Below are 27,500 nucleotides of genomic sequence, written 5' to 3'. Positions count from 1 at the left end.
TTCTTGATTCTCGACGCAGTTCCACAGTAATTCCGCCCGCGCCGAATAATTTTTTATATTTATTGAATGTAAATTTCATACTAGTCCAAAGAAAATATTAAACTCATTTTAAAGTTTATAAATGATGGAAAATATTTTTTGTTAAAAAAATAAAAAGTTAATATATAAAGTTCAACAGTGAGACTATATAATATGCATAGTAATATACATATTACGAATCTATTAGTACGGAATTATATTTTTATTTTCAAAATTCAAACAGTCGATTTAAAATCTTAAATATGATTATATGATCTTCATATAAAAATGTATTTGAAAATAAAATTTACATTGTTTAGAATATTTTTACTATTATTTTATTAGACATGTAAAAAATCACGTGATCTTCAAATATTAGACATTAAAAAAAAATAGAGATTTTCTATATATTTCAAAAAAATTAGACTATCTCAAAAAATAATTAAACAACTCTAAAAATATATAAAATTTGATGATAAATTACATTTTCATATAAAAATTATATTTAACTGTTCGAAATCGATTGTTTAAACTTTGAACTATAAACTTAAACTTAAATTAGAATTAAGTTACTTATTACATTGTTTTTGGTTCAACGTTCGTTGTATTTCCATAATAATTCGTCTGCTATATCATGTATATAATTTAGTTATTTTTTAATTCATAAAAAAAAATATTTGGACAAAAGATCAAACTTTTTATTATTATTATTATTTGGTGAAAAGGCCCGTAGGCTAGTCTGAGTGCGTATCCTCTGAGATATCTCAACTTTTGCGTGACCGACGTGTCCGGTTCCTATTCGATGGTGATGTAGGGGTCAGTATTATGTGTGCTTCGAGATTCGTGCAGAACGTATTTAAACAGTTGGGATTTTCCATAAAGTCAGGCAAAGTTTGAGATATCTCAGAGGATACGAATTCGGCTAGACAAAGGATCAAACTAACAGGGTTTAACAGCTAAGTTAGACTCTGATGGCACCTGATGGCACCAAGCCCAATTCAAGGCAAATGGAGAATAAAGAACCCGAATTAGAAGAGAACGAAGAAACTGGAGAGCCGGAGGCCGAAACGGAGGCGGAGGAAGAGGAGTCTGAACCTCCTTCGCACCTTCCTTTCGCTCCACCCTCAGAGGCCTCTGAGGTAACTGCGAATTTGCACTTCAGTCAAGTTGCACATTGATCTGTAGTCAGTACACCTTTTTGCTGCGCTAAGTAGTAACATCATGTGGATGAGCCAGGAAACAAGGAGCTATATTTCTTTATTCTCACACATTTCTCAAAAATTTCAGTATCAAGTTATACCAATCCTGTGAAAAATTTAATGTGGTATCAGTGCCCACCAAAATTTAAGCAGCTAATCAAAAGAAGTTCCCTTTTAGTGTAGTGAACAATTGTCTCCATTTTTCTGGCCAAGTACCTGGAAAATTCTTACTGACTATGTTCTGGCAATATTATGAAAAGGAGCTCTTGTCCACATGCACATGAGGTGTTTGATAGATTGCCTCAGAGAAAATCCCTCTGTCCTTCTGTTTAGTTCATAGTTGCTAGATTTTCTTCTTCCTTTTATATGTTGTTACTGATTGTATGTCATTTATATGTCCTTCTGTTCTGTTCCCAAATTCTCTTTTTCTCTGGCATCTGTCAAGAATTCATAGCAATAATAACAAAATTATTTTAACTGATGATAAGTCTTGTGTTATATGGGTTTTGGAACATTTATATATGCTCCAAATCTCTATTTTCGACTTAATTGAGCTTTCTTTCTTTTTTCTGATGGCAATGCAGTTGATTGATGATTCAACCACTGTTGATCCAAGCTATGTCATATCTCTCATTAGGCAGCTCCTACCTCCTCACTTAGACAAAGAAAAAGCACCGACAACCGAAGAAAATTTAGGAAAAGAAGAAACATGGGAGGAATGTGGATGCATTCTTTGGGATCTAGCTGCTGCCAAAATTCAGGCAGAACTTATGGTAAATACTTTGATCTGTACCAATTTGATAAATTTTCCATGTGTTATTACTTCTGATGGTCCCATATGACTTGATATGTAACGAAAACGAGACTATATCTATTATCTCATTGTTTGGTTTCAGGTGGATAATCTTATTGTTGACGTGCTTTTAGCAAATCTGCATGCTTCTAAATCTCCCAGAATAAAGGTAATTTTTTTCAAGGTGCACTAGATTTAACTATATTTCTTTTTTTTTTCTTTTGTTGCGTATTTGTGTCACTTATTTGAAGATTTCCAAGTAATTACCCCTAACCTACAGAGAAGATTAATCCAACTTAAAGAAATACTTCTGTTAACTGTTTACTCATTCTACTATTGTACAGAAGTATTTTATTGTGAGTAATTCAGATTTTTCCAAAAAAAATTTCACAGGAGATCTGTCTGGGAATTATTGGAAACCTTGCTTGTCATGAATCTCTTGCTAGCAAATTGAGTTCTCTGGAAGGTTTAATAGAAACAGTTGTGCAGCAGTTGTTTCTAGATGATTCCTGTTGCCTCATAGAAGCTTTCAGGTAAGAATTATCTTGCCTTGCTCTCGTATTCAAATTTATTAATCAATGATTAGTCAAACGCTGTTTCGCCTTTGTATTATTCTGGTAAGTTCAATTCGATGACTGAGACCTTAACTTTCTCTGCACTTGTTCCTTATGTACGTATATTAATATTACCGTAACAAGTTTCGTTTGAAGTGAACTACATTATTATGTTCAAATCATTTTTTTCTTGTTTATTATTACTGATATTATTGTTTGGTTGATAGGTTACTTGAAGCAGCTATACAGAATAGTGGATATGCTTCTTGGTCTGAAGCTCTTTTATCTGAAGAGGTTCTTATACGTGTGCTTTGGATTCTCGAGAACACTCTCAACTTGTCTCTTTTTGAAAAGGCGTGTAAATAGACCTTAAAATGATATTTTGAACCAATTATTTTACCCTATACACTCTCAGGTTATCCTATTTTGCAAATTAGAACCTAATCCTTTTTTGGCATCCAGCACCAATATTATAGGATTGTTGTTTGGAAATGACATCCAACTATCAAAGACAATAAAAAAAAGTTCTAACTAATAGATGATTACTCAAGTACCCTGGCCTTTTGGTCTTGCGAGTGTTATATCGCTATTTAACCAGTACATGCAAACATGAACTCCAAACATATAGATCCTATTGTTTGATTTAAGCTTAGTTTACAGCCCTTTGCACCTGAATTCATATGCTTGGACTTATGACTGGTAAGTACTAAATAATATTTGGAACTTAAATTTGTCTTTGGTCATTGCTTAGAACCTCATGAGGTGCAGATATAAATGATATTAATGCCCAAAAAAACCAACAAATAATTTTGAAATCCGGTGCCAAGTGTGTGCTGTAGCAGATTAGTTGCTCTAAAACTCAAGTTTATAAAGAAAACGTGTTTTGTATTTTGAACATGTAGTAACCATTATGAATTCAAGGGTTGTTCTCTGGTCATTAACAAATATTTGGTGTAGCAGTGCATTAACTTCCTATTGGCTGTGATTGATAATGATGACGTGGCAAAAATTCTTCTTGAACCTTTGATGAAACTGGGTTTGGCTGACATAGCTGTTAGTCTACTTACAAATGAGGTCGAAAAGTCAGGTGATGACAACATGCTGGAAAGGTTCAGATAAATACTATCCTTCAATTCCTGTTTAATTCTTTTATTATTATTTTGTTTTTCTTTTTTGAAGCGTGCACAAGTTATTCTAGAGTTATATTTGTACAAAAGAATATGCGACTTTCTTCTCTAGGAGATCTTTTAGTTCTACATACTCCTTCAATCGAACGTTTTGTTAAGAAAATGGTCATAGTTTTGTATGTTTCAATTATGTATACTTTTTTGCACTACCTTTTGACATTTTAAGGAGGATTGGGTAGTAAAAGTGACCAAAGTTGATTATTTGTAAAAAAAAAAAAAATTGTTTTGAATTAGATATCTTGTGCTGGCAATTGATGACTTGCCCGACCTTGTTAAGGATTTCCATTGCACTTGTGATCATCCAAGAAGATAAAGATCTTAAAATTCTTTCTAGTTGAACTCATTTCTAAGTTTTTTTTTTGCATTTTGTGTTCTTATTTCAGAACTGAAATACTTGATAAGGCTATTAGCCTAGTGGAGGGACTTTCTGCAGTGGATGATTTTCTAGAAACTGTTTCATTTAAAGAAAAGCTTATACAATGTCTTTGCAAGATACTGAAAGCATCTGATAAATTTGAGGTCAGCTTAATATTACAAATCAAATGCTCTCATTAAAAAAAAAATTCTCAGATGATTTTACAGCCACTCTCTCTAACTGAAGACTCCTTTTTGTTATACAGATTTCAGAAGGTTGTAATTCAGCTGTTCTAATTTTCGCTAATCTTTTGGCTGATGAGAATCTTGTATCAATCCTGATGAGTGGTAAGTATCACATACCTTCTTGCTAACATTCCACAAACTGTACCATTGTTGGGCAAAATTTACATTTCATTCATAATCGACCGTTTTGCTCATACTACCACTTTTGCGTTAAACTAAATTTGAGCTGAATTTTTTTTTGTTTTAAACAAAAGTGACACATGGGCCACCACTTGTTTCTTTTATTTTCAAAAGAAACCCCGATTTTACTCTAGACTCTGAAATCTAACCTCCCTATACAAAATTTATGACCTGTATATTCATCTATTACCCCCAATCAGCCATCATGTCTGTACTAATGTTTGAAAGAACCAGAAATAGGAAAAACAAACTTTAACATTTTGAGCTGAAATCAAACAAGAGATATTCACTTCCTGAGTTTCTGGTGTTTGCTTAGTTGATTACAAGCTGTTTTGTGTCAAGATAAAAATAGTTGGGGCAACTCAATAATTTTTGTATATGTTGGGTTCAGTTCATATTTTAACGGTATAGTGTAAATATCCCCATTATCCAAGAAATTGGTTATCAGTTGCTTGTTTGAGTGATATTGTATGTAGTATGCAAAAATCTGGACTTCCTAAGACTATTATCTGCACTGAGATTTATTTTTATTTCTTCGCTCTTGTTTGCAAGATTTTTCCATGCTGGAGGGCCTATTTGACACCTTACCTGTAGTTGCTGATGACGTGGAAGCCAGAAATGCAGCGTGGTTCATCATGTCTAGGATATTGGGTGAAGCAGTGAATAAATTTTCCAAGGAGTCCCTTTATCAGCTTGCTGAGATGATCTTGGACAAGATTGTAATTATTGAAGAAAGTATGAATTTGCAACTTCTTGAGGAGCCACAGGACGAGTCGACTAGTAATGATTATGTGGGATTACATGGAGTAAGAGCATCTGTATCCAAAATTACATTCTATGCATCTAAATTGTTTCATTTACTTGTTAGAGCCTTGAACTATAGGTTCTGGCTCGGAGGGTATGTTAAGTTAACATTAATCAATGTATTAATCATTGGTTCGCGGATTTGTTACAGTAGCAGTGGCATAAGCATTACACATTTCTTTTCCCTGAAGTTTGAACCTCCCATTTGGTTCTTATGATTCTGATTTGCACCTTCTAAGCCATCTGCAGTTAGGATTAAATTTTCACTTTTGGTTGAAAAGGATTGCTAAAATTCATGGTATGTGTAGAATAAAGAGTTGTCAAGAAGTCAAATGGAACTTAAATTGACCCAATAAGAAATTGGTAATACTCAAAGAGGATTATTCAGGTAATTTATTTAGAAAGAAAAAATATTTGTTCTGCTGGTTATTGTTTACCTTTACTAGATTAACAGATAACCAGAATTGTTCAGATAATTGAGAAATGGTTGGGAGATAAATCTCTGTCACGACAGGGTGATGCAGTTGAAAGGGCACATAGGTTGTTGAATTCCTGTTCAAAGTTCCTATGAATTTCTTGTTATTGAAGGGAAAGTATGTACATTTTTTAGTATTTGCACATTTGGTGAATTGATACATTACTGATGTCAAGGAGTTTATGTTTATGAATTCACTTTTCTTTTTTCTCTGTTGAACTTGTTGTTCTAAAACCTTGTTAAAATCAATTTGAAAATTGATTAGTTTTAGCAACTAAACAGTGGCCTTTCCAATAATGCTCCTTTTCAGTTCCGGCTGCCCCAATCAATTTAGTTTTTTTTTTTTTTCATCAAACAAAATAATCAATTTGTATGGATGGGCAAGCCCGTGGCGATCCAGCTAGGGTTCTCAATAGGTGACCGTGCTGTGCCATGTTGTGATCGGGTTAGATTTATCCGTGACGTGTTTAAACGTGACTAATTATGTTTATTATGTTTGATCATGTTTTTATAATTTTAGTTAGTTTATTTAAAATTCACCATTCAATCAAAATTTAACGGTTCTAAGTACACATGACTTGTGTGATCACGTGCCTTGCCTTGACTAGATCTTTCATGTGACGTGTTGTGACGTGTTGTGTCGTGTCAAATTTTCAAAAGATAATTATGTTACGCAAATAGTTATGGCATGTGACTGATACATATTGTGATGGAATCATGCCGTGACGTGACATATCTGGTTCAAGCCATGACTTTTTTAGATTTCATGGTAATGTTAGCATTTGCAATATTTTTATGTCTACAGAAATTCTATATCCGACTTTTTTTTATAAGAGTGTAATTGAGTTAAGGAAATGCCATTTTTATTATCCATACTTCATAGAGGAGTTAAGTTTAATTTTTTTTTTAATCCATGTCACATCATCAATACCGTTATTCATATGATTCTATTATCTTTTTTAATATGTATTATGGACAGTTATTATAGTTGTACTCTCTCATTTTAAAAACAAAAATATTGATTACATTTCTCCATAAAAATTTCTACACGGTTAATTGTATTGCTTTTTTCATTATATAAGTTTTTATATTAAAAGAACATTTATATTCAAAATTTATCTAACTGTTAAAAATTTAATGGAAATTATTATTGTAAAAGTTCAATTTTATTTTGAAATAGAAATTATTTTTTTCAAATAAAAATCCAAAGGCCAGTTTTAGTTGCAAATAAACCTAGATTGAAAAAGCGCACCCCATTGTGCTAAAAGTAGCAGAGAAGGTGATGTGTTTTACTACGTTCATTATTTCTAAGAGGGGCTTAGGAATTGAGTACGCATAGTCTGCATTAACTTAAAAAGAGCATCTTTTGAGTTGATGCATCTCAGTCGTCTGATTTTAAACGGAGCCAATCTGACTACAACATATAATTCAAGAGCCCTTTAATTTTAGTGTGAATCTAGTTCGCACAAATCTTAATGCGGATCAGACGATCCAAATGCATTGACTCAAAAGATTCTTTTTGAGTTAATGCAGAGGATACGAATTCGGCAGTAGGATCTGCAGCCTGCAGGAAAAATAGAGTGTACTATATTAAAAAAAAATATTTCAAGTAAACCGTGCCTAGTGTACATTATTTCTTTGTCACATAAACATACCAAACTCAGGGGTTTTTTTTTTTTAAACCAAAATTAGACAATCTCGTGGCTACTCTCTGATTTGTCCCTAATTATTTTTTTCTCTGTTCAGAGAGTTTTTCAGTTGAGAATATCTCAAACCAATTGGATAACACATGGGGGGTTCATTAGAAAATTTTCAAGAAAAATATAGGGTAAATTGCAAAGCCAGGAAATTATGCAAAGAGTATCTAGAACTAGAAATCCTGATTGTGCACCTCCTCTCGTTAGAGACCATGGCCCACATAAACCATAACAAAATAACACCCAGTCAATCACACGGTGCACAGCAACCGTGCCTAATCAACTTTACCGATACTCCCGGGTAACGCGTGCCCCCGTCTGATGTGATTAATCAAACCCGAAACAAACCAGCGGCTCTGATGCCATCAATCACAACCCTTCTGATCTAGGGTTACGATTAGGTTTTCTTGCTCCGACGTCGGCGCGAAAACGATATGTCAGACGCCGATCCTAACAACGGCGAGTTGAACGGCGCCACATCCGCCTCAGATGGAGGAGAGAGCATGGACGCGGTGCAGACGCCACCACCAGCGCCGATGGAGCAAATGTCTGATGACGTGGACACCGCTGTTCCGGTCACCAGCGGGAACTCTAACCAGTTGACTCTTCTTTTCCAGGGCGAGGTTTATGTCTTCGATTCTGTCACACCCGAGAAGGTTATCTTCGTTTACTAATCTTTATTGGTTTTGATTTTTAAGATTTTCTTTTTAAATATAATTTAGATTTGGTAGGTGCCTGAGCAATGGATGAGGTTGGGTTGCTATTACAATTTAAATTCATTGTTAGAATTATTAATTCTTGGATTGTAACGACCCACAACTCAAACAAAAACAAAGAATTCTAATTGGAACAAAGAAAAGCTGTAATTCAATTGAACTGGTAAATTGGATACAACAGAAACTAGTAAATAAGAACGATAAATAGAAAACGATTGGTAGAAACTTATAAATTCTTATTCAATTCCTTATTGTCCTTTGAATTGTTACAAAACACTGCCTTATATAGGCTAAGTTGTTTACAAAAGAATTAAATAGTGGGTCCCCTTGTCAGTACTAACGGATTCAATTAATTCCCTACCCGGTCTCGCTTTCTTCCTGACTGAACTACCCAAATCTCCTTTCTTCCCCAACGTGAGTTTGACTGAGTCAAAATAAGAATTGAAACGGGTCACTCCTGACCCGGGACATGACATGGATCTCATAATTGTTACTACAAAAGGATTAGTTGGTAATTACATGGTAATGACCAACTTAATAAATGCTGGACATTGTTTTGATATATTAATTGCAACCTCCTATAATTTATTTGAACAAATAGGACTAACAGTAACCATAGTTATATTTGTATTACTGACAAAGATGAAATCCTTTTTCAGGTCCAGGCTGTATTGTTGTTGCTAGGTGGTTCGGAAGTCCCAGCCAGCATGGCCAGCACAGGAGCAGTCATTCCTTTTAACCAAAACAAGGTACTTCAATTAATTTACCATGTCAAAAAATTATGTAGCTTTTTCTCAAGGTATTTTACGTTTTTCATGAATTATTGAGCAGGGTTTTGAGGATATTCTCAGTAGAACTGATATTCCAGCTCAAAGGGTTGAAGCTTTGATTAGGTTCAGACAAAAGAGGAAAGAGAGAAACTTTGATAAGAAAATTCGATATGCTGTTCGTCGGGAGGTGGCCGAAAGGTAGTAAAATGCTGATATAACTAATGTATGAGAATTTTGTTTAGGTCATGTTGTCACCTTAGGGGCAGACAGTTGGATTGCTTGTGTCCTGCGTGATTGACCTGCTAGTTACAAATGCTGATAGGGGACCCACCTTTAAGCAGTCGCATTGGGTACCATAATAACTTGTCAGAATATAATACTTGGATGGTAATTTTAATTTTAGAATGCATTGGATAGTTTCATCGTCTTATATGCTTCAATGAAACTTGTATACTTAACTGATCGTTTGGTTGGGTCATCATATCTGTGTCAGAAGTCTCTATTGCCAGTCTTGACTCCTGAGTTTAAATATGCTTGCTTTGAGTATGATTCAAACTTCAGAGTCTGTGCTTGTATACTTAACTGCTTATCTGTACATGTTTTGCATTAATCTGTATATTACTTCTAGGATGCATCGGCACAAAGGACAATTTGCTGGAAGAGCAAATCCTGAAGGAGAGTCTGCCTCCCCTGGTGGTGATGCTTCTGAAGCAGTCAAAGACTGGAAGTGAGTTAAATTGTTTTAATCTTATTTCCTGTTGTACCCCTGACCAATGGTTTTTGGCACCTGACAGTAAAATTATTTCCATTTAAGTTGCGGTGGTAGGTTCAGTTCAATTGTGTATGTTATCATTTTATCATTTATCATAGATGCCAAAATTGTGCGATTGGGCCAGATGACACACCAACAATGCGCCGTGGGCCAGGAGGACCCAGATCTTTGTGCAATGCATGTGGGCTTATGTGGGCTAATAAGGTTAGATATCTGTAATCTCTTTATTTATATTTCTTTAAGTGCTCTTCAGCAGTTGTTTTGCATTTTTTTTTTTTCTTAATATTTGTACTTTTTTGGTATTTATTTTTCTTAGGGATAAGTGAGGGCCTTGAGTTTCATAATGTTGAAATGTAAAAGTTGTACTTGCAGAGAAGATAATTGTAGTGTCTACCGTGCTTCTCAAAATGACTGATATATGACTGATCAAATTTTCCAACTAGAACATAATTCTTTTGTTTTTTGTGTCACTTGTTTGGAGAATTTGAATGCCCCAAACAATTTGGTATCTAAATAAATGTTGACAAGTATAAAACTTCTATTATTGCATCTCTAACAGGGTACCTTTAGAAGTGGCCAGAAGGGAAGAAGCAAGAAACATTCTACTTCACTAGAACAGGTCATAATAACACTTCAATTCTCGGGTTTTTATCACTACGATTTTGCTTTGATTTAATGATTTTTGATAATTTTTTTGAAGCTCACTATTGTTTTGTTTGAATTTTTAGGATGGAAACTTGCACCCTGAGTCAAACACGGAAATTAAAGAAAACCCTGAGATGTGAGTGCATTTTTAATACACTCAAGTTTTACCATACTTGTATGAGACCTGATTGGTGTGGTATGGCTACTATTATTTTAATACAGAAATAATTCTTTCTTTCTCAGGGCTCTTGATGTGGTGCCTTCTGATATGCAACAAGAGATTGATGAAGCTTTGAAAAACGAAGTGTCATCAAGTTAACCGTGATTAAGAGGGAGTGATTGAGCTTGATTTGGACTCTGTGCATTTGCCTAACATAACAGATTGCAAACATCACTCTGACATTGTTGTACATTTGGGAAATCGGCATTTTAACTGGAACAATAATCTTTGTTATTGTAGCTCATTGTAATGACAATAATTTGAATACTCTTTTTAAGTTATGAGATCTAAATCTGGTCAATGATGAATGTTGCATGCAAGATTTTTATTTTATGTACCCTTGTTCCTTCTGCAGGTCCAAGTTCCTGTCATAAATCACCTCAAATCTTAGCAAATAATTTTGGTGCTGGTTTGACCCTGGCTGAATCGGTAGCTTTTTATTTTTGTTTAGAACTTAAAATCAAAATTGCTTGTGATTTTGGAAGGTGATCTCTGTGGAGTCCACTAGAAAATCAGGCTAAGAAAGAGTCCGAAATTTTTTTAAATTGGCATTTTAAAAAAAATTATATTAGCGTGACACTGGAAAAATCTTGAAACTTAGCGAGAATACAGATTGGTGCTCAGATCAGAGGAATGCGTATCCTCTGCTCTGCATTAAGAATCTTTTGAGTTAATGAATCTCAACCGTTTAAATTTTAAACGGTAATTCAGTTCCTACTAAAAAAATAGTTTTGACCTTTTAAAAAGGAACAGCTTGAAAGATACGCACTCTCTTTCCCCTTTCCACGAATATTTAAATAAAAATGAAAAAAGAAAAGAAAAGAAAAATGAGGTGTGCAGACTGCAGAGTACTGGACTTGATTGGTGCTCAGACAGTCAGAGTGTCAGACTAAGTTTGTGTTCCCCGCTAAGATTCAATATTTTCCAATATCGTGCTAACTCTAAATTTTGAATTTTTTTATTAAATGCTAACTAAAAAAGATTCGGACTAAGAGTTGCGTAATTAATTACTTATATATATTTCCTATTTGAACAATTTTGTTTTAGAAGCTTATTCTATTTGGAGATTAGTGATGGCATGATCTTTTCATGCTTCTATCCTAAGCATGTTTGGTAAGTTCTGAGGTCCCTGAAAACTTGAAAAGAAAGAGACCTAGCAGCATTATCCAAGCAGGTTTCAACTTTGTGGCTTTTTCAGTGAATGTTTCAACGGTTCATCTAATTCTTAGCTCTAAATTAATCCCTTTGGTTTGTTGCGTATGTGGAGTGCCCTTTAATCTTCTCTTTGAAGTAGTCATTAAGGGAAAGAGGTAACAATCACATGTCTCATTTTCTTCCCCACCCCCATCTGCGATCTAATTGCATTTTAGTATTGATAGTTCAAAAGAGAAAAAAAAATAAGAAGAAGAGGAAGGCTAAAATAAAAAAAATTCCAACCTATACTTTTTCAGTTTCAAGAAAAAGGAAACCATAAAATAAGGGATATGATAAGAGACAAAACAAAAATAGGGATATGAAAGTTTGGTCCATCAAAAGTTGAGATATGAAAGTTTAGCCCTTTCAAAATAGCAACTTGAAAGTCTGGTTGTTCAAAGGTAGAGATTTGAAAGTTCATATATATATATATATATATATGAGGAGGGTTCAAATGCACCCAAATGCACCCTATCATTTTTCTCTGTTTTCAAAGTCCGAATAGTCAATCCGAACCGTTAGATGCGATCTATATATTAAGATGTGCTTGGAGACCAAATTTTACATTTTTTGAAATTTTTTTACTATTTAGTAAGCCACTTTAAAAATTGCTGATTCAATGGTCCAGAAAATGCAAAATTAGCGATTTTCAAAGTGGTTTAATAAATAGTAAAAAAATTCCAAAAAATGTAAAATTTGGTCTCCAAGCACATCTTAATATATAGATCGTATCTAACGGTTCGGATTGACTATTCGGACTTTGAAAACGAAGAAAAATGATTTGAAAGATAGGATGCATTTGGGTGCACAAAAATTTGGGTGCATTTGAACCCTCCTCTATATATATAGGAGGGTTTAAATGCCTCTATTTTTTGTGCCTCCACCATGCCTCTATTTTTAAAAACTTTAATAACTCAAAATTTAAAACTTAGAAGTTAAAATAAAACCATTGAATATGATCTACATCATTTTATCTATGCATGTGTAAAAAATTATGGCATTTCAATTTTTTATTTTGTTTTGGTTGTCATCAAAAGCTTGTAAAAAACGCACCAATGTGAATAATTTATAGACGTTGATTTTTCAACTTATTGATTCATATAAAAATAAAATTGAAATGTAATATTTTTTTATGAGCACATAGAGAAAATAATATAGATCACATCTAATGGTTTTATTTTGACTTTTAAGTTTTAAATTTTGAGTTATTAAAGATTTTAAAAATGGAGGTATGGTGGAGGCACAAAAAATGGAGGCATTTGAACCCTCCATATATATATATATATATGGAAAAATTGTGAGATTGCCACTACAAAATCTTAAAATTATGAGTAGCACATGCGAGTGTGGATTTGGAAACAAATAGAGGAATTAATTAGTCACACTAAAATAACTGTAACATTTTAAAGCTTCACCGATGATTTTGCAGTATATTTTTTATTCTCCCTTATTAGTTGTCTCCTGCAATATCACAAGGTTGAGTAGAATATGAAATAGTAATGGCAGTAATCAGTAACAGGAAGTACTTTTGGAAATAATTGGTACCAGTATAATACTCCTTTCGGGAAGTATATACCAGAAAAGAAAGAGAAGGAGGGTTCAGAAATCAAGTGGTACTAGTACCTGAGTAGTGTTTTGAATACAAAACTAATTTATTCACGAATTTTATGATTTTTGAGCAGTACATAAATCCAATTTCAACGCAATAATTTATATTTTTTGAAATTTTTTTACTATTTATTAAGCATTTTTGAAAATTGCTGTTTTGCTGTGAACAACAAAAAACAGTAAAATTTTCTGAACTATTAGATCAGCGACTTTCAAAATTGCTTAATAAATAGTAAAAAAATTTCAAAAAATATAAAATTTGGTCTCCAAGCACATTTCAATATGGAGAACAAGATGAACAGTTTGGATCGACGTTTTGTACTTTAAAATCGTAAAATATAAGCGTGAAGTAAAATAGTCGTTTTACTTCACAACTCACCGTAGCCCATCTCTCTCTATATATTTAATTGAGCTTATGATGGGAGCCTCTAATACTTATTAGGACTTAATTAATTTACAATACCTTAGTTAAAATTTAATCTTTTTTTTTTTCTCGTTTGTATTGAGGAAAGAGTAGTTGGGTTCGGGATTTGTGATTTCGTGATTTTCGTCCTTCCCAAATTCTATAATTCATTTAATATTTTTCTAGAGGTTTTATTTTGAAGTTTATTTATTAAATAAAAAATTGGGGACTGTCGATGTTAAATATAAGTTGTAAGAATATAATTCTAAAAGAAAGAAAACTTTCAGTTCTTTGTAGAAGATTTTTAAGTAAAAACTAGTGCACTCTCTTGCAAATTAAGAACCATGAATGTATAACAGAAGGACCAATCATTTTATTGCAATATCAAGACATTCATAATTAATTGATTGTATCAATATAATGGGATGGGTTTCCTTTAAAAAAAAAAAAGGTGAGCTAGTATGTTATAAGATAGCTTAGCTACTTGATAATTGCATCAAAAAATATGGAATTTTTTTAAGTAAAAAGGTAAAATATATCAGCAAGTCTCACTGTGTCAAGTGAAATATTAATATTAGAAATATTTTGTTCAAAATGTTGATATTTACTTTCAATTTAATTTATTTTGAAAAAACAACGAGACGTAAAATACATACCTTTAGATATATTTGTAAATGTATAACTTGAAAAAGTATAGATAAAATGGTAAAATTTTGAAAACATGATATTAAAAAATAATAATGGATTAACAATTGTTTATTTTGACAACTTTGACAATCTTAAAAAGAAAAAAACTTAAATTTGGAATCCAACATAATAAACATAAATATATATTGCACATAACATATCCGTAAAAAACAGTGAGATTTGATATATATTTCACCGTAATCAAGTGATTTGAAATTTTAGTAATAAAAAATTTTCGATCGTTGATACACCATCAAACAATAGTATAAAATTAGATTATTAGACCTTGTATATATCCCAAAACCCTTTTATAATTGTACTTTTGAATTTCTTTATTTAAACTATTTTAAAAAATAATTATTTCGTAGTCAAAATAATCATTGCTTTCCATTTCCATCGTTTAAAAAATCGGCAAAGACCAATTGGTTGATTCGTCAAGCAGTTCACGTGAATCGTCCCGTGTTCATTCCTCTCCGAATGGCCTTTGTTAAGTACAATGATTTGTAGGTCCCACTGATACTTTTATTTGTTGGTGGGACCTGAACGTCAATGACTAGAAGTCTGAAACAGTGCGGAACCAGATACTTGGCACAACCGTAGAATGAGGATTTGAATTAGAGAGGATGCTGATGCTCTTGTTGCCTTGGATCCTTGTCACTTTGTACGGATTTTACTAAATTATATTACCCTTTCTCTGAGGTAACATAATATTTGATTTTATATTCAGACCGTACGATCAGAATCCGGGCCAAGCGGGCCCGAGGTGGAATGCATTGGGTACCCTATATTCGTGCCAATACAGATCGGACGGTCTGGATTCAAAAACAAAATTTATGTTACCTCAGGTTAATGAATTTCTCTCTCTGCCTCGTCGAGTCATTAGTCATCTCTCTCCCTAAAACATTCTCTTTCCTTTTTAATGAAACCCGTCTGAGTCTCCGAGTCTCTCTCTCCACCACGTCCCCCTCTTAAATCCTATATTACATGTCCGTGCCTCCGCATCAACGCCAGGTTCGTACCTTCTTCCCCCTGATTTCTCTCTAACTTACAAGATCTCTCTTACTTAATGATTCGTCCCGTACAGGTCTCTCTCAGAGGGGCGAGCGCACGGGAAATCACACGAGATGCTCTCCTCGAGAAAGTTTCCCACGAGCGCGAACTCAGGAGCTACCTTAGGCGGGCCGCCGTGGCTGCCTTGTTCATCCAGGCACCTCACTAGTCACTTCTCTTTTTTCTCTTGTGGCATTCAATTTTCCTACTGATTCTGATTTTATGTACTTTTTCGTTTAAAATTAGCGTGTTTGGAGGAGATACTATGAATTGAAGAGGGTCTCGGCACAGCTTCTTGAGGAATGGAAGGAGTTAATTGATGCGCACACGAGTTTTATGACTGCGAAATGGATTTCAGATAAAGTTCTGAGACCATTTCTCTTTTTCAGTACTCGACGGCCATGGTTCTATCAAAAAGATGATTTGAAGATTATAAATTCTACATCTTGCTGCTTCACTATCCTTTTGAGCAGCATAAATTCATCAGGTACCCCGTTTGGTTATGGAATTTTTGAAAAGAAAGTATATACTATGAAGAAAGGGAAACAACCCTCTTCAAATCCAGTATTTGAAAAACTCCCTCTTATTCTGTAGCAATTCAAAGAGAAGTTCCTTTTTTTCATTATAGTCTTTGCTTTTTAACAACTTTAGTATTTTTTAAAGTTTCATTGATGAAATATCTCGAAATATCAGAAGGCATTACTATTGTAACAGATGAACATATATTTTTGATTAACTTTTCTATTATCAGTCCTCTTAATCTCTTTATAAATGCGCTAGGCAAATATCATTAGAGGCCAAGTAGTGGGGACTTCTAAATTATTCCAGCAAGGGACTGCAACTTCCTGAAAAAATAGGGGCTCTTTTACATTAAAACTTTAGTTTTTTCTTCTTCTGAAATTCTCTCTGGTATATTCCTAATTTTCATCAGTTTCCCATGCAGCAAGTTTTTTATTCTGTGCTTTTGCTATTGCAGACTCAGAAAAAAGTCTGTGTTTACTATCTCTTAGTGCACTAGAGGAGAGATCTATCTGGCAGTATCAAGCTAAAAAGCTCATTTCTCTGTGCTTTGCTATTCTAGCTGAGTGCGATTTCTCAAAACTTGGAGGTGCGACTGAAAAAACAGTTCAACTCACTGCTCTTGCAATGCGCCTCTCTATCTCCTTGACCGACTCGAAAACATGGAAAGGTTTAAACAGTGAGAAATCGAGAGAAGCTGAAGTTCAAGTGAGGAAGTTGATAGCATTTCTGGCTTCAGAAAAGAGCTGTTCATATAGCTGTATCAGGAGATATATGACAAACCTCGATAGTGATAAACAAGCAGAGGAATCTATTGCACCAAGCGACGACCGTTTCTTGATTACTGCGAGTGCTGTCACTCTTGCTTTGCGGCCTTTCCATTTGAACGGGATGGATGTTGATGGTTATGATATGAACAGGGCTTACGCTGAGTATGTTGTATATATACTTACTATACCGTATCTTTTCAGATGCTTACCTTCTCTGCTATTACCGGCTGTTCGCCATCCTTCTATTCTTCAACCATGCCTTAGTATTCTGAGTGTAAGGTTTACACTTCATAGTTGGTGTTGTTGTGCTATGTATTGTGTTAGAGTACTAGTGGTTTGTACCAGTAAAACCATGGTTGGGAGCATGGGACAGCACAACCAGTATAAAATTGGAGGGTTTTGCATAATACACCTTCTATGTTACTATTTCAAGTAAAACCAGCAGGTCTCATTATGCAACTGTATGTGCTGTTTGCAAAATAAAAAAAAAAAAATGTGAAGCTATTAAGTGTTGCCCATGTTCATATGGATCATCTGGCTGTATTTCTCATTATTTGATCAATATGAACTTGGGCAGCATTTAATATCTTCGTTTTTTTTTAATCTTTTTATTTTATTTTTTGTACTATTGTGATTAAGAGAATAAAGAGCTCTTAGTTGGGGCCATTTGTCAGTATTATTTGTTTGTAGACCTCTACATGTTCTACTACATAACTCTAAATGCTAGGTGTTATTTAGAAGTATTCCTAACTGTGCATGGTGCTTGTTGCAGACCTAAAAATAATTGTTTGCAGATATAACAACACATAGTGTTAATGCTACTAGTAGACTAGTTTCTACCTAGAAATTTGTTGTTTACTGTACCTTTTCATATTACTGATCAAACTATGGCAGGTGACGGTAGACATCAGAAGGAGACATTTTTGAAGAAATATCAAGATTACAGTGGTCTGAGAAAGAAGCATTGTTTGCTCATAAAATCCCTTATCCTGGGTGGCTTCTTGCAAATATCATTAACCTACCAACTGATTCTGATCGTATGACTGCTGACTTTGATTGCCAACTATACATTCAGGCTGTCAATTGTACTTCTAGAAGCTTACTGACCCTTTTTGAGACCAACAGCAAAGCTGCGGAAGAAATTAACAAAGACGTTAAATTGTCATATGTTGACCTTCTGAAACCTGTGCATCAGCAGTGGCACTTAACAAAGCTTATGTCTGTGTCAAAGGGGGGTAGTACACTAACAGATATTATAAAATTTTATTACTACATGCTGCGGTTCTTCTCTCTCTTGAACCCTGTTGTTGGTCCACTGCCTATCCTCAATGTTTTATCATTCAATCCCGAGTTTGTTGTGGAATTATGGGCTGATATAGAACGCTCTATTTTTAGTGCAAAACCGTCCATTACTGGTGGAATTAAGAACTACAGTAGAGGGGTAATCTCTCAAGCCAGGCAAAGTAAGGGCTTGAAGGACACAAAATGGAGCAACATGCTGCAAAAGATAAAAGGGAAATCACTTGAGACTGATGAGACTAATGTGGCCAGTTGTTCTCCTAATGCTGACGTGGCATCCAGTCAGGATGAGTTTGAGATGTGGGATGTTGTAGCGGTGAAAAAGGAGATATCAAAGGAACTGTTGTGTAGTCTGCATTTATTTTGTGCAGTCTATGCACACTTGTTGTTGGTTTTAGATGACATAGAGTTCTATGAAAAACAGGTGTGATATCTCAACTTAAATTTCATTTCTTTTTCTACTAAGGTTTAGTCACCTTGACTTATCAGGAATTCTCTTAGAGAAAATAGCAAGATGCCCTTGCTTTTGAATTGCCACTATATCATAGAAATTATAACCAGGTCTTTGTTTTTAGTCTTCAACTCTATTATAGTAAAGGTTGTTAAAAGTAGTTTAGTAATTACTGAGTCTGTTCTAACTAATTACTATCAGCAAGCTAAATTTAAATTAACACGTATTTCTCTTTCAAAACATATAAATCAATATTTACATAAGAAATTGTTAACCTCACTTTATAATTATGACTCTGGAATAGGGATTTTTTTTCAACCTGCCCTATAATTATGTAAATATTGAAGAAACAGGGTTCTGTTGCATTTTTTTGTAATGTCGAGGCTTGTTTGTTTTGGCATAACAGTGAATTTTGCACGGCAGTAGATCATACTGTCAACCCTTCATTGTGTTTGATTATATTAGCTTTTATTTTCTATCTAAACTTTTTCCTGACTGGTTTATCACAATTTAACCTTGGTTAAATAATGTTTATTTCAGGTGCCTTTCACGCTTGATCAGCAGAGGAAAATTGCATCAGTACTCAACACTTTTGTATACAATTCCTTTGTTCAAACTAGTTTGCCAGATGATAAGCTGCTTATAAATGTGACAACAAGGTGTCTTCATCTACTCTATGAAAGGGACTGTCGGCACCGGTTCTGCCCTGATTTTCTGTGGCTGGCACCAGGTAGAAATGACCGCATCCCGATTGCTGCCGCGGCTAGAGCTCATGAAGCTGCTTCCATCCAAGTTGGTGACTTGTCATGTGCAACTTCTGTTCTGACAACTGTCCCCCATGTTTATCCTTTTGAGGAAAGGTATACTACTATACTCCATTACAAAGTTTAACTTGCATAGTTATTTTGGTACCAGTTGAATTGAAGTTCCTCTTTTTTACTCATATATACAAATTTATATAGTCCTTAGTAATTAAGATTCTACTATGAAGTTTTGCATTTCTAGCTTTTGAAGCAAGGCCATTGTTTTATTGGGAAGTCTAACTAGAAAAGGCTCCTGCCTAATTGAAGTCAATGGCTTAAATCTTTGGTGTTATAGTACCCTGAAAATCGGAGACCATAAACTTTTATCTACAGAATATTTGTTTTTATATATAATTCCATTGCTGCTGTATTTTGTGGTATTAGAAAATTAATTAATTTTAGTTTAATTAATTGTATAATAAATTTGCCTATAGTTTATAATCAGTTTATTGTAACTGGACTATTTTATGTTTTTTATTTACTTCAAAAGTATTTGTTAAATTTGTCGAACAATAGCTGTCCTGTCTGGAAATATAAATATTATAAATCTTTCGTTTTTTTTTAATTCTTTTTCTTTTTGTTTTTGTACATCCCACCTCAATTATATTTTTCCTTTTTTTTTATTCTGCCAGAGTTCGGATCTTCAGAGAATTCATCAAACTCGACAAAGCAACAAGACAGGTCTCCGAATCTGGTCAAATCGAAATAGTCGCTCGTAGAGACCACATTGTTGAAGATGGGTACCGGCAACTTAGTCCTGTTGGGTCAAGATTTAAATCGTCACTTCACGTGTCTTTTGTTAGTGAATGTGGGCTTCCAGAAGCTGGTTTGGATTATGGCGGCCTAACTAAGGAGTTCTTGACTGATTTATCGAAGGCTGCATTCAACCCTGAGTAAGCAGAAGTTTGTTAGATTTTTTATTTTTTTTATTCTTAAATTCAAGAAGATATATTATCATGTATGCAAGATACCACACAGAAGTTTTACTGCATATTTTATAAATTCACTGATAATAATCTTTTTCTTTAAAAGAGATTGTATTTAGTGAATTTAAAAAGCTGCAGTTGGTATTTATTTCTAGTTTTGACAATTGAGTATTAGTCCTTATTTGCCTGTAAAAAACCTTGTGCATAACTTGCAACTTGCAAACATGAAAATTTTCTTTGATATTTCATGTATGAAGGTACAAAATGACTCGATGCATTTCCAAAGTCAAACTTTCATATTATCTCTGTAGAACTCAAATGTTCATGCAATTTTTTCTTGATAGATTTGGGCTCTTTACACAGACTTGTACATCAGACAGCGACCTGATTCCCAGCTTATCAGCTAGGATTTTGCCAAATGGAATGGAGATGCTAGAATTTCTTGGTCGAATTGTTGGGAAAGCACTTTATGAGGGGATTTTACTCGACTACTCCTTTTCACTTGTATTTGTTCAAAAGTTGCTTGGCCGTTACAGCTTTCTTGATGAATTGTCAACTCTTGATTCTGAGCTCTATAGAAACCTCATGCACCTTAAGGTAAAATATTCTTCTGTTTTTTTCTGTAAATTAATAAAACTGAACCAAGTGTTCTCCGTATTAGTTAGCAGCTGACAATTCTCATATTTGCAGCAGTATAAAAAAAGGAGAGTAGATGTTGCCTGTCAATTACTCAATTTGCCTGGAAAAGAAGAAAAAGGAAAACCGATTGTTCATTAAGTCTATTGTAAACTGAGCAAATTTTGACCAAATTACCATTGAATTCTGTAAATTAACAATTGAACCAACTCATAACCAGTTCAGACAGAGTTACGACTTAATATTTATAACTGCATGGTTTGGTTTTAAATGACTAGTATATAAAGGACTTAAGAGTTAGGGTCAAGATTGTCAACATTTTTGACCGAGTATAGACATATTTGTTTGAATGCTGGTTGCAAAAATCCTGAAATAATTGGTTGTTTGTGTTGAGTGTGCGAAACATCAGGTGTTGCTTGTATACTAAAAATTGGTGGCAGTGGCACTTTGCAAAAAAGCTTTAAAACTGTATTTGAAAATTTTTGTGTGTTGAATTTAGATATAAATATCTTATTAGATGTTAGATCAACTTGCCTTGGATATATGGAACTGAGGTTTTAAAAAATTGTTATGAAACAGCATTTTGATGGTGATGCATCAGAGCTTTGTCTAGATTTTACAGTCACTGAAGTGTTATGTGGTAGAATGATTGTTCATGAGCTTAGGCCTGGTGGTAAAAATATTCCTGTGACAAGCGAAAACAAGTTGCAGTATGTCCATGCTATGGCCGACTTCAAGCTAAACCGCCAGGTTAAAATGTCATTCAAAATTTGAAATAACATAAAGGATGATAAAAGATCAACTGTCACACTGAAATATTTTATTTCAATGTGCAGATACTTCCTTTTGCAAATGCATTTTACCGAGGACTGAGTGATCTCATATCACCTTCTTGGTTGAGTTTATTTAATGCTAATGAATTTAATCAGGTAATTTGCGTGTTCTTGTTTCTTTGAACCTAATATTTGTTCTCTGTTCTCTCTTTTCAATTTTTACTGAACCTCAAATGTTATATCTAGTTACTCTCTGGAGGAAAGAAAGATTTTGATGTGGCCGATTTGCAAAGCAACACAAAGTACACTGGGGGTTATTCTGTGTCAAGTCGCACAGTTAAACAATTTTGGGAGGTAACTTATGGATATATGGATTTTTTATATTTTTGTTAAGCAAAACATTTGTTTTTTTTGCAATGTTGGCTGAAGTTGTCAATTTTTTACAATCTGTATTCCACCCATTTATAAGGCCATCTATACACAAACCATATGGAAGTAAAGAAAAAGAACAGGAAGTTCTCTAAGGCATTGGACTATGAAATGTCTAGTTTCAAGTAGCAAAATACTTGTACGGTACTGGTATCTTAATGATAACTCTGAATCGATTTAATATTTATTTTTTCAGGTTATTAAGGGTTTCCACCCCAAGGAAAGATGCTTGCTTCTAAAATTCGTCACAAGCTGCTCCCGGGCCCCATTACTAGGTTTCAAGTACTTGCAACCCTCTTTCACCATTCATAAGGTATTAATTTCCATTTCAGCTCTACAAGAACTAGTCATTCTAACATTTTAACCCAACCATTTTTGCTGATGTTACTGTCCATGTCAGAAAAAACAAAGTCCAACTCAGCAAAATTTACCCTCGTAGCAAAAATAGTTTTCCACACCATCATACGTAGGTTTTTGGTTGAATTAAACTAATTGGAGCTAATTGAAAGTTCAACTGCTTGAGGAGGACAAATCATATTTCAGTGACCAATTTATGGTACGTCGAACTTAGGGACATCCAAAAAAGTTCACCCCATTCTGACCGACAGTTTAATTATTTATTAAGTTTTGTGTTGTTTTCTTTGCTTAAATTATTTTGCTAGGTAGCATGTGAGGTGCCTCTTTGGGCCACAATAGGGGGTCAGGATGTTGACCGGTTGCCATCTGCCTCAACATGTTATAACACTCTCAAGGTAGTTTTAGTTTATTAAATTTAATTTCAAAAGTTCCTGCATGTAATCTGTCAAATTTGTATAATTAAAATGTGTGTGCACCTATTTTTCATTTGTTTTTTTTACCAGTTACCAACATACAAGAGAGCAAGTACGCTGAGGAGTAAGCTTCTCTATGCTATCAGCTCAAACACTGGATTTGAACTTTCATAGAATTTGAAAATATATTTATTTTTCTATTTACGAAAAAATTGTTGCAATGCAACGTGAATATGTATTGTATATATGAAAATTGTTGTTAAAATCAACTCAAGGGGTAAAACATTTTTTGAAATGTTTTTATTTTGAGTTTAATAACCATATTGCTGTCACTATTGCCATTCGAAACAAAAATTTTGTGACAGGAGTGACTGGAGAACTTGTAGCCAGTTGTATGATTTTGGATGTTACCTAGAATTATATTACCTAGAAGCTACATAAATATATCTCTGGTAAAATGTATCCTGGATTTATTTGATCAGAAAGAGGCAGTGCTGAGTGTGTTAAAAGACATGTTGTAGATTCAGGAAAGCAAAAGATATGAGAACAGAAGATTAGGTTAAGAATAGAAATTTAAAAAAAAAAATCCATGATATTGTCTCTGTTTTTTTTGTTTTTTTTGTTTTTGTCTTTCTAGCTCATACGTAGCTGAAGCAGATCTTTTGAGTTTAACAACACACCATGTTTTATTTCTCTATATCATCATTAATTCTTCATCTTAAAAAAAAAAAAGTCAAACTATAGATCAAAACAATCTAGGCCCTTTAGCACCGTCATAGATTAAATTACTAGAATTGTGCTTGCTTGATTAGGAGATGAGTTCAATCCCTTGCAAAAGGAGAGCTCCAGCCAGAGCTTTATTAGCGGCCTCAGAAGGATGGAAGCTATCCCAGAAAACATATCCTGATGCATTACTGCACGTCCCTACAGAAATTGCATTGCATAGAAGGGAGGTCTCGATTGTCCCGGTTCCACAGCATGCCTTCCTCGTCTCAAAAAAACCTATACCAAGAAAGTACAACATTCTTTGATAAAAAATGAAAAAAAGAAATGTAGTATGAGAGCTCAATTGCCCCATTGCTTCATGCCACTATCGTACTCCAACATCTTTATCTTCAATTTTTAAGTTAAAACAAATATTTCGAACTGCTCAACATGATATCCATGTTAAAATATGATTGGAGACCAAATTTTATATTTTTTGAAAATTTTCAACTATTTTTTAAGATATGTACAAAATCATTATTTTTAGATGGTCCACAATTTTTTGAAAAACAGTGATTTTGTACCTATCTTAAAAAATAGTAAAAGTTTCTAAAAAATATAAAATTTGATCACTAAAGCACATTTTAACGTGGATATCATGTTGAGCGGTCCAGATCGTCTGTTTGAACTTTGAAATTGAAGATAAATATGTCGGGGTACGATTGAGGTATGAAGCAATGGGGGCATTTGAGCCCTCCTCATGTAGTATATGATATAATTAAATTAGTAGGGTTGAATAAAAGATTCAATAAAAATGCACCAGATAACTGCTATGGCTTGCATATTGCTGCTATGATTGGCATAGGACTAAGGTTAGTTATTTCAATCTCTACTGTTAGATGGGTGTTTATATAATTTACAACATATAAGTAATCCATTGCTCATAGGTCATGACATAGCTTTAGTATGTAGTCAGTGTATCAGTATGCTACAGTCAGTAAATTGTCACTCAACAGTTCTAAAGTTGTATTACCATATTTACTGGGATTTTGAACAAGATCGAGGAGTGGGTTGTAAATGTCAAAAACTACGAGTTTCAAGTCCGGGTGGCTCTTCTTCAGGGCCTCCGCTGCAGCTTTCAGCATGTAATTAAAACCAATTGCATCGCTGTTGAGGCGAGTGACACAGTCGTTTTTGCCCTCGCCAAATAAAGTGATTGATGCTGGCAAGCAGCCAAGAGGGGCTAGTGATGTCACTCCAATCCTCCTTGCTCCAAGATTATATAGGTTCTGATTATCAAATACCAAAACTTGTTGTCAAGTAAAACTTAATGAAAGTTAAGGACCGATTAGGTGAGAAGACTAATTGAAATTGGTGAATCCATATTCATATTCAGAAAGAATTAAACCTTAACAAAAGAGTCAAAGGATTGCAGAAGCAATTCAGCAAACTGATCAGGAGTTTTTAGTATGTTAATAAGTGGGTTGATGTAGTAATTTTGTACATAGTCGCTGCTTCCTGCACTCAGCAGGTAGATGGATTCCCTTATTAGTTCAGTTGCATTTTCTTCTCCTGCAATTGCCTTTATCCTGTCCTGATATTCCTCGAAATTTCGCAATTGCTGGGTCAATGGAACTGCTCCCTGGATGAAGGAAGAATCAATTTCAGAACAATCCTTATTACATATAACATATATTCGAACATTGCAAAAAAAAAAAAAATTGTGAATTTGGTTTGCATAGAAGTTGAAACTTTTTATAATTTTATTATTCCAAAAGGTCAAAATGGTAACGACAAAAATGGGTAAATGAATAATAGAGGAAATGTTGTAGTAAATCCTTACATAGAGTACTGCAGTTTTATCCCAGTAACCAGATGCCGCCGAAGCAAAATTAGCACCATACAAGAGGTTCTCTCCTTGAGCTTCAGAACTAAAATAAGCCGGTGGGTAGGAAGAGAAGCCCAAGTTCTCCACTGAAATCAATCAAACAATAAGAAAAACAATCATAACAAATACAAAATTCTCGGCTACTTTTGTAAGACTGTTACAATTACCTAATAAGTCTTTGTTTATAGAGGAGGGTTCCAATGCCTTATGTCTTTTATACCTCATCATACCTCATATGCTATATTTTCGTTTTTAAAATCTAAATTGTTAATCCAAACTGTTCAACGTGATATCCATAGTTCCGGAAATCGGCCGATTCCGAGTCGAAATAAGAGGGAGAGCGGCGAGTGAGATCCTCAATAGATTTACTTGTGCCTTTTTTATTTGCATGTGGGACCCACTCTTTGACTTTTTTCTCAAATGTTATATACGAAATTTATTAAATAAGTTCAGTATTTGCTTGGCCTCATTGGAAGTTTCAAAAATTTGAAGTTAAAATACTGTGCATCCGTGATTAAAAATACTGTTTGAAAAACTGTTTACAAATTAAAATACAGTTTGATATGCTCCCTCCTCTGCATCCGTGATTATTTTTTGGTTTTTTCTTTACTAGAGATGCTCACAAGTAGAAGGAAAGATAGCAGCGAGTTTACGAGCGAGTTTAAGACTCCTGTAAAACTCTACTTTCATCCAATATTCTAATTCAAGATCAATTCATTAATTCATAATGTCTTTATTTGACACTACATTAATGTCTTCATTTTTTTTGGCTATGTACAACAATATCCCCATTCGTATTTTAATACAGAGAACGATGAGATGATCCAGCTAGCTCGGCATAGCTTCTGGCAATAAAAGTGTGTCCTATTTGTAATGTTTGTAATATATTATATAATTAGTGGATTATGTGAGTGTAATATTGTCTTAATTGACATAGTTTTTTTACAAATTATTTTTATCAATTTTTCCCTATTTTTTGGCTACAAAATAAGGCTTTTGCCAAAAATACCTGAGTTACCGATCCGATTCTTCTGATTCCGGCCGATTCATCCGATTCTGACTCGGCGGTCAAAATCCGATTCCGATTTCCGAAACCATTACTAATATCCATACTAAAATATGATTAGGGATGAAATTTTATATTTTTTGAAATTTTTTTACTATTTTGTAAGATGAGTAGAAAATTACTGTTTTTTGAACGTTTCAAAAACAGTGATTTTGTATCTATCTTAAAAAATAGTAAAAAAAATTCAAAAAATATAAAATTTCATCAACATGCATATTTTAGTATAAATATTATGTTAAACAGTTCGGATCGACAATTTAGACTTTGAAAACGAAGATATAAAATATGAAGTATGATGAAGTATGAAAAAGAAGAGGCAGTGGAACCCTCCTCTTGTTTATATTAGGTTTAATTTTGTGTCCATCAAAACTGGTGGAATCTGAAACCGAGTGTGACTAGTTTGAAATTGGTCAAAATGACATGAGAAAAGAATATATCTGAGGTGTGTGCATATCTATTATTTACCAGTAAAGTCTGTGGCTAGTTTGCCATTACAGAATCTTCCAGTGGGCAAATGAGAGCCAAAGTCTCTCCCGTAAGGCGGGAAGTTCGCCTTCACAAGTGTCAACCGATTGTTGTTATTTCCAGTGTCGACTACGGAGTCGCCAAAAATCATAACGCCGGGCACTATGCTCTGCCCATGAGAAATCCTCACAATACAAAACCAGATTTGGAATGCCAAAAGCACCATTATGCTTATTGATTCCATTTTATATTGATTAATAATGATAGTACAAAGAGGTGGTAGAAGAAATTTATATGGTGGGAGACAAGGCAATGATGACATAAAAAGTTTATATATAAGGATTTGAGAAAAGGAGGTTCCACTTTGCATTGTGGAGAGGTATGAATATAAGGGGCAATGAGGGGCTTGGTTTATTGAGTCGTCTGAT

General features: G+C 34.0%; 4 protein-coding genes across 4 annotated transcripts; 3 read left to right on the top strand and 1 right to left on the bottom strand.

Moving 5' to 3' along the window:
• The first annotated feature begins 969 nt into the window (after positions 1-969).
• LOC144544437 (ARM repeat superfamily protein) lies at positions 970-6,091 on the top strand. Its single transcript, XM_078292947.1, has 10 exons — positions 970-1,157; positions 1,802-1,990; positions 2,114-2,179; positions 2,404-2,543; positions 2,792-2,918; positions 3,525-3,673; positions 4,135-4,270; positions 4,372-4,453; positions 5,084-5,349; positions 5,790-6,091. Exons 1-10 carry the CDS (start codon positions 990-992, stop codon positions 5,904-5,906), a joined length of 1,440 nt encoding a protein of 479 aa, XP_078149073.1. The 5' UTR covers positions 970-989; the 3' UTR covers positions 5,907-6,091.
• Positions 6,092-7,709: 1,618 nt separating this feature from the next.
• LOC144544324 (GATA transcription factor 18-like) lies at positions 7,710-10,929 on the top strand. The gene is made up of 8 exons (XM_078292798.1): positions 7,710-8,163; positions 8,883-8,972; positions 9,055-9,191; positions 9,622-9,720; positions 9,864-9,969; positions 10,325-10,384; positions 10,494-10,546; positions 10,654-10,929. The coding sequence occupies exons 1-8, from the start codon at positions 7,942-7,944 to the stop codon at positions 10,727-10,729; spliced, it is 843 nt and encodes a 280-aa protein (XP_078148924.1). The 5' UTR covers positions 7,710-7,941; the 3' UTR covers positions 10,730-10,929.
• Positions 10,930-15,386: 4,457 nt separating this feature from the next.
• UPL7 (ubiquitin-protein ligase 7) lies at positions 15,387-23,278 on the top strand. Its single transcript, XM_078293154.1, has 14 exons — positions 15,387-15,533; positions 15,607-15,729; positions 15,819-16,059; positions 16,549-17,135; positions 17,766-18,584; positions 19,152-19,471; positions 20,047-20,307; positions 20,685-20,937; positions 21,556-21,726; positions 21,813-21,905; positions 21,996-22,103; positions 22,375-22,491; positions 22,841-22,930; positions 23,039-23,278. Exons 1-14 carry the CDS (start codon positions 15,507-15,509, stop codon positions 23,120-23,122), a joined length of 3,294 nt encoding a protein of 1,097 aa, XP_078149280.1. The 5' UTR covers positions 15,387-15,506; the 3' UTR covers positions 23,123-23,278.
• Positions 23,279-23,449: 171 nt separating this feature from the next.
• Positions 23,450-27,382, bottom strand: LOC144544615 (GDSL-like lipase/acylhydrolase superfamily protein). The gene is made up of 5 exons (XM_078293155.1): positions 27,073-27,382; positions 25,497-25,627; positions 25,062-25,295; positions 24,687-24,942; positions 23,450-23,950 (listed from the first exon to the last, which is right to left on the bottom strand). Exons 1-5 carry the CDS (start codon positions 27,314-27,316, stop codon positions 23,757-23,759), a joined length of 1,059 nt encoding a protein of 352 aa, XP_078149281.1. The 5' UTR covers positions 27,317-27,382; the 3' UTR covers positions 23,450-23,756.
• Positions 27,383-27,500: the final 118 nt, after the last annotated feature.

Source organism: Carex rostrata, chromosome 26, assembly GCF_964058835.1.
Source record: "Carex rostrata chromosome 26, lpCarRost1.2, whole genome shotgun sequence".
NCBI lineage: Eukaryota > Viridiplantae > Streptophyta > Magnoliopsida > Poales > Cyperaceae > Carex > Carex rostrata.
The sequence above is the reverse complement of the archived record's forward strand: the minus strand, read 5'-3'. Positions and strand labels throughout refer to the sequence as shown.